At 40.2% G+C, this 15,193-nt stretch overlaps 1 protein-coding gene across 3 annotated transcripts; it reads right to left on the bottom strand.

Moving 5' to 3' along the window:
- Positions 1-85: 85 nt before the first annotated feature.
- Positions 86-15,085, bottom strand: LOC118211093 (adenosine deaminase-like). 3 transcript variants are annotated; one of them, XM_035387928.1, is made up of 11 exons: positions 15,003-15,085; positions 10,214-10,275; positions 9,867-9,989; positions 8,329-8,472; positions 7,594-7,709; positions 7,146-7,270; positions 5,005-5,076; positions 4,044-4,145; positions 3,055-3,122; positions 1,131-1,260; positions 86-1,005 (listed from the first exon to the last, which is right to left on the bottom strand). In XM_035387928.1, exons 3-11 carry the CDS (start codon positions 9,977-9,979, stop codon positions 847-849), a joined length of 1,029 nt encoding a protein of 342 aa, XP_035243819.1. In that variant the 5' UTR covers positions 9,980-9,989; positions 10,214-10,275; positions 15,003-15,085; the 3' UTR covers positions 86-846. The 3 variants fall into 3 exon arrangements, with proteins under 3 accessions (XP_035243819.1, XP_035243817.1, XP_035243818.1); XM_035387926.1 differs by having other exon boundaries at positions 9,867-10,019; positions 14,913-15,068; XM_035387927.1 differs by having other exon boundaries at positions 14,913-15,068.
- Positions 15,086-15,193: the final 108 nt, after the last annotated feature.

The following is a 15,193-nucleotide window of genomic DNA, read 5'->3' as shown; positions in this document are numbered from 1 at the left end:
CATTTTATACACAAATTGTGCCCCACAACCCCCCTTTAACACATTTCTAAAAATACCAGCCATCTGGTCTTTTTTGGCACAGTAAGGATCTTTTTTTGGCCGTGTAAGGATTTTCAGTTTCCTTGCTCGTGGGTCAACCTGACTTTCTGGGCACCACAATGATTTTCGGTTCTATGGTGATCTTATCGTATCAATGATTTTCGGTTCTATGGTAATCTTATCGTAGTGGACAGTTACCCCAACTTTCCCTTACTCTATACTTTTCCACTATGCATACACGTCATTGCTTTCTGTATTTTTCTATTACGCATACAAGTTCACAGAGTTATAGCCTCCTGTACTTTTCTACTGTATTCAGGTTACACAGGGGTCACTGTAAAGTATTAGTCTTCTAGCACTTCTATTTGGCAATAATTTTCTGCTGAGTAAGTATGGTTTTTTAAGCCTTCTGCGTTTGCCTTTTTTTCTACAGTGGATACTGTGGTTTCTTGCGTTTCCATAAGCTTTGCTGCAACTACTGATATAGGTTTATTGGATTACATATTGATTATATTAGTATATAGTTATACATGTGATATATTTTTATCATGCAGCATCGAGAGTTTGGAGTTTGGGTTCTTTGGCTGTCTACATTAATACATTTTAGAATTAAGCGTCACGTGGCGCTTAATGTGGCTGCAGAAAATATATTTATATGCATTTCCAAACACAAACACTACCAAAGTTCATTAAATGCATGAACAGGTGTGTATCCTTCTGACAGTATGGGCAGCAAGTATTCTCTTCTGTGATGAATTGTGGGAAATGTAGGCTGCCCGGTCTGTGCTTCTGTTTGCAGGTAAGGAGCTACTCACTGTGTGTGGACATAATTAGTTGGATATCTCTGCTGTTTTCAGTACCTCCTTTCAAGGCTGGCTTTTTCATTCCATAGGCATCAAACAGACGATTCAGAAGATCCTTCTTCTCTTTCTCTGGCAGAAAACTGGACTTGGCAGCATTTATGTTCTATATGGATTGAAAGAAAAAAATCCACTATCAAACTAGATCCTGGATGTTTCTGTATGCATACAAGTTACAATTTTGTTCAGATCTACAGGGGACATTGTAGGAAAATCCAAATCAATTCTTACCAGCCTCTTGAATTCCTTTTCTGTGAAGTTCATGTATTTCTGTGTGATCGAATAGTCCACATCTAAAGTGGTGTTGAATATCAAAGGGTCATCTGTGTTCAAAGAGTAGTTGGCCTTATCCTCTTTAAACCTAGAAACAGACATCGAATCCCAAGTTTGAATCCCGACCAGGGCTTTTCTGCGTGGAGTTTGCATGTTCTCCCTGTGTCCATGTGGGTTTCCTCTGGGTACTCCGCGTTCCTCCCTCCTCTTAGGCTAATTGAAGAATTTAAATCTCCCGTTGGTAAGAGGGTGCCCTGCGATGCACCTGTCCAGTGTATTCCTGTCTCTTTCCCAATGCATGCTGGGATAGGCTCCAGTGACCCTGCTTGCTGATGAAGAGCCCTCAGCTTGGACTTGTAAGGCAGATCCCAACCGCCAAGATATGATCCAATCACCTCAAGGTGGAGTTATTATTCAACATTATTTGAGGGCTCAAAACACAAATGAACAGATGTGAATATTACATTTGGGCAAACAACCCATTTTTACATTTTGATAGACTAGGACATGCCTGAAACTAAAATTAATGAACAAAAACAAGATAAGAAATTAAGATCGCCTTCCCCCAAACCATCTTCTCCTGAACTGAATTGGCTAACATTTGATTGAATAATTATGCCACATATCTAATCATACTTCTTGCCAAGCAGCCTAATGTTTTTTTTTTTTTTTAAGTGAGTGAAATAAAGAATATTGGGAAGGATCTGGAGAGGACCCCAGGTCTCCAGCAGGAGAGACTACAGCTGCGCTAAATCTGTGGAGCACTTAGGCCACCACTTGGGCATACAAGCTTGTTATCTAGGCATACATTGAATAATGACCCCACCTCCTCCCTTGAGGTGATTGGATCATACTCTTGGAGGGCGGGACCTGCCTCACAGGCAGCAGTTGCCTGGAAGTCAATTCTAAGGGTTCAAAACACCAAACACCTGTGCACTCAACCAGGAACAGGCAAGTTAGATAATGAATGGATGGATGGTTCATTAAGCTCAATAGTTTATTTTAAAATTAAAATGTAAACTCATTTGCAAGAACATCAGTTAAAATATAAAGAATGCCGTTTTTACGCCACAGGTAGGCTGCTGCTATTTTGGACTCACACTGATTTTAGTTATGGGTAGTTTCCTTAAAACAATTCAGAAAGTGCAACTTGTGGGAGTGGGGAATCAGGGAGACCAAATGCGACTGAGCAGGATACTTTAAGTTATCCACCTGGGCGGAATAACCACTAAGTCTCATTAGAGATAAAAGGATAGGGGAAAAATAGAAAAGAAAAACAATACTCCTATGGGAGACTATCCCAGAGAAAAAGCTTTAATAACCCGAGTACAGGGTGAAGAAATGAAGGCTTAAGGAGTATTGAGTATACTAAAACAAAACAGTCTGAACAGATTAGTGAACGTGAGAACTTTGAGAACAGCCCTCGCATAGAGGACTGTCAAAAGAACCACATGAGTTGTAGAAATGAGTAAAGATATTAGTGCTAACTTCGTAGTCCCAAATCTAATAACCTCAAAATTCAGTTCCGCAGTAAGTCTTCGTAAATCAAAAGACACAGAAGAGGGCCTGATCTAGTACTGAACAAGCAAACCTCTTACCAAAACAAAAGTTACCGGCTTTCGTGTAATGCAAGTTGACGCTGAAGCAAAGCTTCTTGGTTTGCTAGGGGTTTAAATAGAAAGCCAACAGGTGCAAATTGTAAAAAGGGATTTGCACGCGTATAATTCAAACAAGGAAATGAAGGACACTAAATGGTCGTAATAACTGAAGAAAAGGCGCAGGAAAAAAACCAATGGCCAATGGTAATAAATGAAAGAATGATGTAGGATGGAAAAGAAATGGTGTTATCACCCAAAACCATGACATGTAGAACCAAACTCACCGAATGAGGGGGTGTTTAGTGAAATCTGGATCACATGCCCCTGTCAATTTGCTGGACATTGGACAAACCTGGGTTAAAGAATCATTAATAATTACAAGCCAACACAGACATCAGATCATGTGACAAAGGGCACTGCAAATCAGTGGTCTGCAGACATGGCCTGCAATGGCCAGTTGAACACAGTCAATGCACACAGAATTTGCATTTCAAGAGCATAGTATCCATATAGCAATGTTAACTGAACAAAATGGAATAGCAAAAATAATAAAAAATACAGATTTGCAGCATAATATGAGACTCATTAAGAATATAGATGAATTATATTAGAAATGTTTTGCTCTATTGATAGAACTAAATGAAGGCAAGTCACACTTACCCAGCAAGTACAGTATGTTAGCATCAAACGGTTGCCCTTTTGAGGCTAACATGCAACAACAACACTCCACCAGGGGTCACTGCACAACTGACAATTGGCAAGATTTTCATACCTTGAGCATTGAGCTCAAATATGACATGATCAAGAAGGAATACATGCAACAAAAGCTAATGTTTTTAATTAAAAAAAAAAGATTTTGTACAAATTAAAAAATAATTTTTCAGAAGTTACAACAGGATTAAAACTCTTCTAATCAAGACAGGTAATCCCCTTACTGGAATTCGTAATTTGCCATTTCATAATTTATGAACTTTAATAAATAATACATTAAACGCATCTTATTATGTATCATATAATATTACATCATAGTGAAATATACAGGGTGCAGAGAGTTAGCGATGCATTTGAGCCCTCAAAGCTCAGGTAGCAGCTTATCCTCGGGTGCAGCGGCAAATGGAGATCAGGTGTCTCCTAACACAGATTCACTACAAATGATACGGTGTAGACTTACCTCACTTAATGAGAGGGTGTTCACAGCTCTCATGAATCAGAGGAGCAGACTTTTCTTGGAATTGAGGTCACAACACAAGCCAGGACATAACTCATAACTCACCTCAAAATGCATATTCTTTTTAAGGAGCTGCTCATAGAGAGTCCGGTCCTCTAAAGTGCGATAGCCATGTCCGATGCGTTCCGCTTTCAAGACTTCCACGGCCTGGTTATAATCACAGAGACAGTCCCACAAATGTGGATTCACTTTTGTGAATTCTGCGCTGTTATTCTGCCAATAGTCACAAAGCTGCTTCATCATAACAAACGGTCTCTAAGAAGTGTGCCTTACACCAAGGCCGACAAAAGTTTACATGGGCCCCTAAAAAGACAGTTTTATCAAACACTAACCACAGCCAACACTGCAGTGGTGATTTTTCACGCCGATAAGTGGATACATGCCAAAAATAGGACCATCTATACTGGATAGGCATTTAATACCATATTAATGTAAATACACAACCACTGAAAATCAGAAAGTCTTAAATACATCATTCAGGAAATATGGAACTATACATAAAATAATATTAAGACTGAAAATTTGTATTTTTCCACTTGATGCCAAATACCCCCTGGGACGCCTTCATTGAGCCCTGGGTGTCCCCAGACCCAAGTTTTGGCCTTGACCCATTTAAACCATGAGGGAGCCAGCTTAGAATTACACCAGGGGAAGGTTCATTGATTTCATGGGGCTCAAAAGCTGATGTGATCGCTGAAAGTGATCGCTGAAAGATCGAAGCACAGAACACAGCCACTCAGCTTATATGCACTCAGGTGCTTACAACACCTTTCCACCTCAGTCGTCCTTAGGCAGCAATGCGGGTCGAGGTGAAGTCTGCCGATAAGTCGTATTGTGTCTGGGTAGGTAACCCTCACTGATGTGAAAGAAAAAGAGTTTAATGGCTACTATACCTATTGCTCCCTCCAGCCTTTTCCCTCTGTCTTTTCTCTCTGTCTATTTATCTCCCACTGTCTGTTATTTTCGGATTCTGATTTATTCAGCCGGTTTTGGGGAAGACTCTCACCTCCTTCACCACTGACGCTGGGCCCACTTCTCCTGCATGGACGGTCCTGTGCACCCCACTTCTGACCGCTTCCTGTCGACACGTTGACAACAGTGACCGTACAAGCTAATCATTAAAGCACATTCTCTATCAAGCACTACTAAAATTAGACATATTTTCCTTGCTTTTGTATGGGGCTAACAGTATTAGTGGTACACCTTTCCAGCAGAATGAAATACTACTTTATTTCCTGGTTTACATCAAGGGCTACAAACAAAAGATTTTTTTTTAAGTCTAATAAAATCCAGTGGAAACTCTGTTTGTGCTACATGCAGTGGTACTTCTACACGAACCATATATGTCAGCTAAAACGTTATCCAAATAAATGTGGCTCAGACCATTTATTTTTAAGCAACCTGATCCTGGTAAGACATGAATTAAGAGTTACACTGTGTCCCTTTAACTCAGATTTTCCACATTTGTGTGCCAGTACTCAATGTTCATGTTCAACATGTTGGATCATGAATAAAGCTTTAAATCAAATCACAAATCAAAATGATAGGGTTATAACCCTTTTGAGTTTGAAACCATCCAACTCATTAATGGACCAAAAAACCGAGAGTTACATTTTGGAATGGAATGGAAACCTTGCAATCTTTGGATTACACTTTTCTTCATCACACTAGCAATGATAACAGATGTTGCTATGTACTAGACATAATACAAATACACAGTCTAGAGCTAAATAAACCCATGCCAACAGTGCAATGGAATTTTTGGGACCTTTCTCAATTTTTTCAGAAGTTATCCACTAAAATGGCTTTTCTGGTTCTTAAACTTTGACAAGAATAACATTTTAAAAACAGCCTTGTAGCAGCTGTTGCTCTTATGTGGGTTAGAAACATAACACTCTCTCATACATTGATTTCCAAGGAGCTGTTGAAGTTATAACCCATTGGTCATCTTAAAAAGGAAGGTAATCAGGTTTGCTGTCAAACTCAATGCAAGGTGTTCCTCCCCCATATCATGTGACCAACCATCACATAATTTGTTTACAGGATTGATGTCTGTAGGAGTAGCTACTCTGATGTGCCTTTTCATAACATCATTTTTATGTTGGTAATACTATCACACTGGAAGCACAGGCTTCTATAAAAATACATCAAAAGAAAGTGCTGTTAATTTTTCCTAATACAATATACTACTTGATAAAAGTTCAGCAATCATGTTAACAATTATTTTGTAAATTAATAAGACAATGCCCTCCTTATAATCTACTTTAATGTGATTTTAAAATACTAACTTGAGAAATTATAGAATTATTCAAGGATTAATCCCCACTGCATTATTAGAGCACAAAACACATTGTGAGTTGTATCAAAATTGAGCCTTCCTTTAAAAATCAGGTAAAATGTAATTATATATTAGAATCAGGGCCACAGATGGCGAGCTCTCAACTGCAGACAGGACAGCCAGGCCACTGGCCATTTTCCATCACAATCTGTAAACACACCCGTTTACAATGCATGCTGGCTGAACTACCACTGAACTCTGGGAATTAATGGGTTTCCAGTACTAGAAAGGACACGTATGTATTTTCAAACCCATCTGCTACTTTAAGAACCTGGGCCTCAGTCTTGCTCTTGTGTTCTTAATGCTATTTTTCAAGTGTATATACTGGCTACTTTTGGCTGTAATATTGAGGAGTTGGGATCAGCTTGGCTTGCTGCCAAAAACCTTGCATATGCACTTTTGTAAGTAACTGTCAAAATACCTACATTTAATGTAGAAATAGGAATGTTATAGCAAAGTGTCACTGAAATAAATTTGACGACTCCGCAATATTTCATCTGCAGCCACAATGAAGAGGAATGAGTGAGACCAGAATGCCCTCCTGTTTAAGGACTGAATTATCCATCTGCATAAAGCCAGGCAAGACAACCTATCTGGATTCAACAGTGCTTAACTTTGACTCAATGATAAATGCGTTCATTTTTCATTAGGTTTCTGCAGTCACAAAACTGAGCTCGCCAAACTATGTTTGTGAAAACCGAAAAGCAATTGCAACCCAGATTTAAGGATGAATGCTGATCCAGTCCAGGGCAGTGATGCGGCAGGTCTCTAAAGGCCCAACGCTGGTGGAACTGGAGCAGCCTCAGTACCTCAAAGGCCTTCCTGTGCCCCGGGTGGGCCTCACAGTTCAGAGACTCGTCTCCTGCCAGGTCGATGGCCACCACCCCGCTGTGCCGATACTTCTTACACAGCTCCACCACCTCCATGGACCAGTCTGAATAGCACACAAACACGTACACACACACGCGCGCACACGCACACACAATAAAACACCAATTGCAGAAGATGGTAAATGGACTGCATTTATATAGCGCTTTAATGGTAAATGGTAAATGGACTGCATTTATATAGCGCTTTTATCCAAAGCGCTTTACATACGCCTCTCATTCGCCAGAGGACACTTCGAAAAGCCCAGGGTGGGGTTTGAACCGGCAACCCTCCGACTGCCAGACAATCGGTCTTACCTCCTGAGCTATGTCGCCCCTATGTCGAAGAGGACAACCAGCAGTAATCCACATGCGTCACATGCCCACTTACTGGGCATGTGACGCATGCAGCACAGAATGGACCGGGCTTTTATTCTGAAGGTGTTCTCTCCCGCTCTTAGGCCCCGGTTCACGAGGTCCACCACTTCATCTGGAGTCAGGTCGCCTCTGTGGGAGGAGTCAAGGGTCATGCTTGTCAGTTAGAACTTCAAATGGAAATACTGTACTGTCTCACACGTTTAACACTCCCAAGTGTTACCTAATGAAGAGTGACAGTACATGATGAAACATGCCTATTGTGCAACCTGTAAATTTTCATTTGAAGCATTACAGTGTGTGCAGGGTATATCCTCCTAAGACTTGGCAATTAATTGTGTGTGTGTGTGTGTGTGTGAATTCTACTACTGCTGAAAAACCCACTGTACACTACAAGGGACATTCAATAGAAATTATAAATATATATTTATAATAAAATCATATTTTAAAAAATACTTTCAGAGCAACTTGTTTTTGTCAATTTCTATTTGCCTTTTTGGGAAGGAATCCAATAGGGAAAGCAGCACACAGCAGCCTGACCAGACTTGCCAGAGTTTCCCAACAGCAGTTTCATAACACTCCCTTCTCTGTTTCCCAGTTTCTACAAGCTGTTTAAAACTTCAGCATGCACTGAACTTAAATACATCCGTCAACTTCCAACATGTACTTCCCTGCCTTGGACTTGGACAATCAATCATCTTGGATAATTATGTGCCAAAAAGAAAAACACTTAAATAAACATCCAACTTACTCTTTTTGGCTCCATGGTATAGGGTCCACTTCGGTGTTAGCCAGAAGGTGTGGACTGTACCTAACCTCCACATATAGTACTCCTTCTTTGGCTTTTGTCTCCACAAACTCATAAGCTACTCTTTTAATTGCCTCCCGGTCACCCCTGTAGACAAAAGAAGATGTGTAGTGGCAGTTCACCAGTTTCAGGATGGTTTCAAGCAGTGATCCTTTACCCCAGGCACATCAAACCACCTGTGTTTCCTTCACTCACAGACATTTACAACCCTTCTCATGTCAATATTCAAATGCAGCATTCATTAGGCCTATTCATGCAGTTTCTTTGGGGTGATTTATACAGTATGCTGCTGAAAGTATCAAACAAGCTAGCTGATTGAATGACAAATATAAAAAAAACATTTTTATGTTCTTACTTCCTCTTACTTACTAATTCCTATTCAAGCATGTTCAAACATACCGTCATGACTAAAGCTATGCTGGTAAATGGTTGGCTTTCTAACTTAAATAATGCCTCACCTAGAACCTCACCTAAATTACTGTAATCTGCTCTTGAGCAATGAGCCTTTATTTACAGTCAAACTACAATAACGTAAGGGGAAAGAGTAGCTCTTGTTTTGCCTTTTCTTGGGGCCAAGTTTACTGTTATCAAAACATATGACCACCCAGAATATCTTGGCCTACATTTACACCAAGGCCAGAATCGTCTACTCCTACTGGCCTTGAGCAAAAAGCAAAAAGGGAGTATGTAGCTGGATGGTGGTACACTAAGTTTTACTTTCCTACCTTATGAGGCAGTTGACCTTGTACTGATACATGCACAGGCTTGCACAGCCTTGTAGAGGGTATAAAACAGGGGTCTCAAAACCCAGTCGTGAAGGGCCACTGGTTTTTGTGATTTCCTCTCAATCAGCGGTTGATTCAGGTCTTGGAAACAAGGCACGGTGACTCTTTAGCCACTCAATGACTTAAATTATGCATTTAAATGCAGGAACACATCAAAAACCAACAGAGTCTGTGGCCTTCCAGGATTTCACTTTGAGATGCCTGGTATAAAAGATGCGAATAATGCTTTAGTACAATGTTGGCTCTGTTGGCAGGCGTACTCTTTCTGCAGAAATAAAGGCCCTTATAATTGAATCTAGTGTCAAGTCTGTTCCTGACTGGATTGCCTCTCTATTACAAGACAAGTGTGGATTTTCCCTCAACCCAACAGTAACAGGCCTAGGGTGTAACTGTATCATTTTCCTGCAGATATATTAGGCAACTAATGTATTAAAGCGGATTGTCACTATAGTGCATAAATATAATATCACTCTCCTGCCTGAGACCTAGCCTATGATCCCACATAGAGCCAAGTGCTCTAAACCACATGCCATTAGTATACATAATAAAGGCCACTGACTTGATTGTCTGAAGGTTTGTGCTAGCTGCAGTGGTTTTCTTCTTCTAGTCGCTAGTATTTCTCTTCCCACTGAGCAAAAACACTGACAAAAAACAAAAGAAGACGAGCGCCATTTTTGATGCACAGCAGGGACTCACGCGATCACGTGCATGAAGTGGTGAAACTTGCAGAGGAATTCCGTGAGCGTGGCGGGCTTGCACAACATGCAGAGGCATGCCAGGTCCTCAGCGCTGTCTGTGGGCAGTGCCATTCCCCGCTTCCTGCATGCATGCACACACACACACAGCAAACTGTCATACAGAAGGCATACACGCATTAACCCATTTCAGAGCTGAGAAATTAGTGAGCACACAACGCGTAATTAAATGTGACGCGGCCTTTGTGACTCCTGGTCATCTTCTGAAGCGTTGCATATTTATCTTGTATACATGTAACGCATACACGCACACGCAAACAAACACACACACCCACTCCACTCACTTACTTTGCAACATCCAGAATGGTTTCTGGCCTAATGGTACCATCAAGGTGAACATGCAGCTCCACCTGAGGGCATGAAGATGACAATTACATGACCATTAGAATTCATGCAGTACTCTGGGACTACTTCAACCCCCAATGAGTGCACAGTACGAATGACACCAAGCCACAAACACACACACACACTTAAATGTATACCCGAAAGAAAACATTTTTATTCCACAAAACACACTCAGCTTATCCAGTAGGAAGAAGATGCAGACATTAAAATATTCCACGAATGTCCTTTCCATTCTAACAGTAACTGGCTGTTTGATGGCAGAGCACCAAAGAGCCCAGGCTCTCTGTGGTGACATCTTATTATTATTCTTATTCTAGGCTAGAAACAGAAAATCAGTCTCAAATCATTAAAAAATTTTAAGATTTCCTTTTTTTAAGTTAAATTGAGTTTGTGGCCACTGGAATTAAAATATTTCATTTTTTATTTAATTTAAGAGATTTTATTATTTGAAAACTATAAGTTTTTTTATTTTGAAACAAAAAAAGTACATTTAAATAGTGCACATTTTATGACTCAGGAATAACTAAGGAGTCTTCTGTAGTCCTAATTAATCTCAATTCAAATCACGAGTGTATAGAATTGTGAACCCTGTATTGTGTATTGTAACGAATCGTGAGCCGAGTGTATCGTTAAAACCCTATTAATGTATGTACTAGTGTTCATCTAATCTTATGTACACAATGTTGTAAATTGCTTTGGATATGCGTGTTGACGAAATAAATGCAAAATAAAAAAAAGGATGAGATCACTCTCGGCCTCTTGCAAAACAGATCTTCTCAATGGGATCTTTCTGCTAAATAAAGGATAGAATTTTTGGTGTCATTTACACTTGGAGTGATCTTAATTTTTAATGGTGGAAGGTTGTTTTTTTGATGATTTTGTGTGCATCATCACCTCACAGCAAGAAGGTAGCATGTTTGAATCCTGATCGGCCCAGTCTAAAATTCTTTCTTACACAAACCTGGCAATTTTGACTTTGTATATGAACAGAGTAATAAAATTTATTTCACAAAACTGCAAATATATTACCGGACCTATTAGTCATGCCAGAAGAACTGCATAATACGAGTTAATACAACTTATTTATAGTTGCTGTGCCCACATAAAAATCTTGTCACCAGAGTTTAGAATTTGTAATCCAAAGAACCTAAATTAACCCAATTTAAAAAGTACATTGTAATCAATTTTTTTCAGGAGTCTTACATTATTTACTGTGTAGGTACATTCCTGTTACTTCCCTTTAAACGTTTCTTTTAAGTGAGAATGCTAGGTAACATATTCTTGTTTATTAGTTTTAAAAAAATACTTTGCATTTTAGTAATAGTTTATATATTATGATAATTTAAATTATAATTTCATATTGCTCTTAACAGCTACATATCCCATATACAGTACATCCATAATATAACAAATAATCATTTATACATTGCAATCCACAGCATTAGATAGATAGATTAGATAGATTAGATAGATTAGATAGATAGTTTATTAGCCACACGGCCAAGGCCGGTGGAATTTGTTTTCGGTACAGTGTGTTATGTTATACTCTGCAGCACAATACATAAATGGACAACAGCAGACAATCCACATATTAGCACGACACAATACAGGGGTACAGTCAACATATCACAAATAAATAAATAAATAAATAAAAATAATAATAAAACAGTACACACAACCATATATAATAGGTGCATGGTAATGCATGTCAGCAGTATGTGAAGAGGGGGCTATTGGGAGGAGTTTAGAGTCCTGATAAGGGAAGGGAAAAAAACTGTTAGTGAAGAGTTTACTCCTAGTGGACAATGGCCTGTAGCGCCTCCCTGAGGGAAGGAGCTGGAAGAGGTGATGAGCAGGATGTGAGGGGTCGGAGATGATCTTCTTTGCTCGCTTTACAGTTCGGTGAGTATGTAGAGATTCAACTGAGGGGAGTGGGTGTCATGGTTCTGTGTTCCTGTCTGTGTTTCCCTTGTTGGGCCGCCAGATGGTGGCACTTCTGTTGTGTCCAGCTTGTACGCTGTGTAATTGTATGATTGTCTTCAATTGTTCAATTATTGGTTCCTGGTTGTCTCGTTTTCCCTTCCCTCTCTGTGGCCTGATTGTTCATGGTGCCATCCTGTGTCTCGTCAGTATCTGTTCTATTTAAGTTCCTTCTTCCTTGACTGAGGTGCTGGATCCTTGGTTGTGTCTGGTCGCTCATGTTCCTGCCCTGTGTGTTCCTGCCATGTTCTGTGTTCCACGCGCTTTTGGATTTTTTGAATTTCCTGTGTTCCCTGTGTTTTTGAAATTTTCCTTGTGTTGTTTGAAGAGTTGCCCTGCGAGGCCTTTTGTTCCCTTTTTGTTAAGTAAAGTCTTTTGTTCTTGCCTTTTGGAGTTAGAGTTTTTCCTCCTCTGCATTTGGGTCCTAACCCCCCACGCACCCTGAAAGTGGGTGGCCTATGATTTTGGATGCCTTGTTGACAATCCGCTGTAGTTTTTTCCGTGTTTGACTGTCCGTGCTGCCGTACCATACTGTAATAGAGGATGTGATGATGGACTCGATGATGGCTGAGTAGAACAGAACGAGAAGTTGATGCTTGATCCGGTATTTTTTAAGCTGTCTAAGGAAGTAAAGTCGTTGTTGAGCTTTTGCAATGATCAGTGCTCAGTGTTAGTTTTCCACTTCAGGATATTGCTAATGTATGTTCTGAGGAATTTAAAAGAGTTGGTGGTGGTGACGTGGTCTCCATTTATTTGTATGGGTATTTTGGGATTCGGCATGCATCGGAAGTCAATGAGTTCTTGGGTTTTGGCTGCATTAAGCAGGAGGTCATTGTTGTGACCTCAATGCGGTACTGGGTTTCATCATTTTTGGAGATGAAGCCTACAATGGTTGTGTCGTCTGCATATTTGTTTTTTTACATAACTGTCCTTGGATGTAAAGTGGGTGGTGTACAGTGATAAGAGCCAGGGGGAGAGAACACAGCCCTGAGGAGCTCCTGTACTGAGGGTAAGAGGGTGTGAGGTTAGGTTAACCTTCACCCTCTGTGGCCTGTTCCACAGGAAGCTCCTAATCCAGTGGCATATGGCTGGGTCAATGTTCATGTCCAAGAGTATGGTAAAGAGTTTGAGTGGGTTGATGGAGTCAAAGGTGGAACTAAAGTCCATGAACAGGATGCGTGTGCAGGTGTTTGGTGATTCCAGGTGTTGCAGGGCATGGTGGAGTGCTATGCTGACTGCATCCTCAACAGACCGGTTGGCTTGGTAGGAAAATTGATATGGGTCGATTAGTGGGGGAGGTGCATTGCCTCTTGCAGTTGAGCATTAGATAAAAATACAAACCATTTTATGAACTGGAGTTTTCAGCCTCACTAGGTGGCCATCTTAGTGAGAAATTACATGAAAATGAGTAGGAAATCCTGATCTGATATGATGGTCGCATATAACATAAAGATAGCCAATTTTGACATGTTATAAATGTTCTACCATCTAAAATGGATTATGCGAACTGAGGAACTATGTGACATTTCAAATATATAAGTTAAACAATATTCAGAATAGTTCATTCTCACCTTGGGAATCCCAGTAATTTTACATCTGAGACCTAGAGTTCACAAATTCACATTCATTTTACAATACCTAGCCTATACGATTTCACCTAATCAGCGATCCATTATTTAGCTTCAGTGCATGTCAATTATGTGCTGACAGAGGCTCCACAGGGAATCTATGCACTCTTGGCCAATGCTGCTTGGCCAACGCTTATATAGCAGAATTACAGGACAGCTTTAATAAGCATTCAGGTCTCCTTCCTGGTGACCTCAAAGGCCACAATAATGCCTTGACACGGCAGCATCAAAATATACCCATTCATCCCATGCAGCAGAGGAATTTTAGTTTCAGTGCTGGTTGATAAACATTTAAAACTTAACGTTCATGCCAGTTGTTCAGTAGCAGCTGACGGGAATCCATACTGTACATTATTTTAATAAACACACTAAAAACACCAAATTAAGCGCTGTTGACCCGACCACTGTTGTACACCATTAAAGCACGTGTGATTGAAAGGATTTTCGCAGGTTGTTTGAGTTATTACAAATACCTATAAGGCATGGCACATCTCATTCGTTTAAAGGCTGATTTGTTAAGACACAGATAGCCTACTTCCTGAAGACCAGGACCATTAAAACTGGCCGTCGCACGGGATCTGAAAATAACTTAATCTAATAGTCCAACTCACTCGGGAAATACCGCCAAGTTTACACAGTGAAACCAGCATCCAAGTCCTTATGTTCTAATTTAGTACAATTGAATCAATTCAACGTCGACAACGCGGAGGCGCCGTAGGCTACGAGTCTTTAATACATTAGAGTACAAAAGAAAAAAAATACTTTTGCAATTGGAACGCATACTGTACACACAAAAGGTATTGAGTATGAACAGTGAATGCAATGACATTCAAGTCAGTCATTTTTTCATCAGGAATGATTAGTGAGCAGTAGGAATTCCATTAATAAATCGATATGTATACACATTGCACTAAATGTCCAATCGGAAAAGTGCTTATAGTTTTCAGCCAAGATGTAGATTACGTCTAAAGTTTGGCGTGTAAATTCAATTCCACGTTAAACCGCTCGTTCCTGACAAGCTGGAATCTACTTACCTTGGGCTTGTTAAATGCCACTTCAACGCAGTTCCCTGCCATATTTTTATGGGCGACGTAAATACTCCAAGTACAATTCGAAAGACTTGCCTGCTCGCTTCCCTTCCGAAGTCCTGCTCTTTAGCAGCCTCCTCTTCCATCGACCCGTTATTACACACAGGCCTATCCGACCAGGGGTATGCTTTTTAAATGCTCACTCTTGGTAGAAAAGCACCCTCACGTGGTGCCTTAGAGAGTTGTACTGTGCACACCTTCCGGTCGCAATGGATAAAATCGGTAGC

Source organism: Anguilla anguilla, chromosome 13 (genome assembly GCF_013347855.1).
Source record: "Anguilla anguilla isolate fAngAng1 chromosome 13, fAngAng1.pri, whole genome shotgun sequence".
Lineage (NCBI taxonomy): Eukaryota > Metazoa > Chordata > Actinopteri > Anguilliformes > Anguillidae > Anguilla > Anguilla anguilla.
Note: the sequence above shows the minus strand (reverse complement) of the source record. Positions and strands in the feature narration are given on the sequence as shown.

Coding starts and splice junctions, on each gene's coding strand:
- LOC118211093 (XM_035387926.1), bottom strand. CDS start 14,954: ATGGCAGGGAACTGCGTTGAAGTGGCATTTAACAAGCCCAAG. Junction 10,020..10,213: donor ACCATTCTGGATGTTGCAAA/GTAAGTGAGTGG, acceptor TCTGTATGACAG/TTTGCTGTGTGTGTGTGTGC. Junction 7,710..8,328: donor ATACCATGGAGCCAAAAAGA/GTAAGTTGGATG, acceptor CTCCTCCCACAG/AGGCGACCTGACTCCAGATG.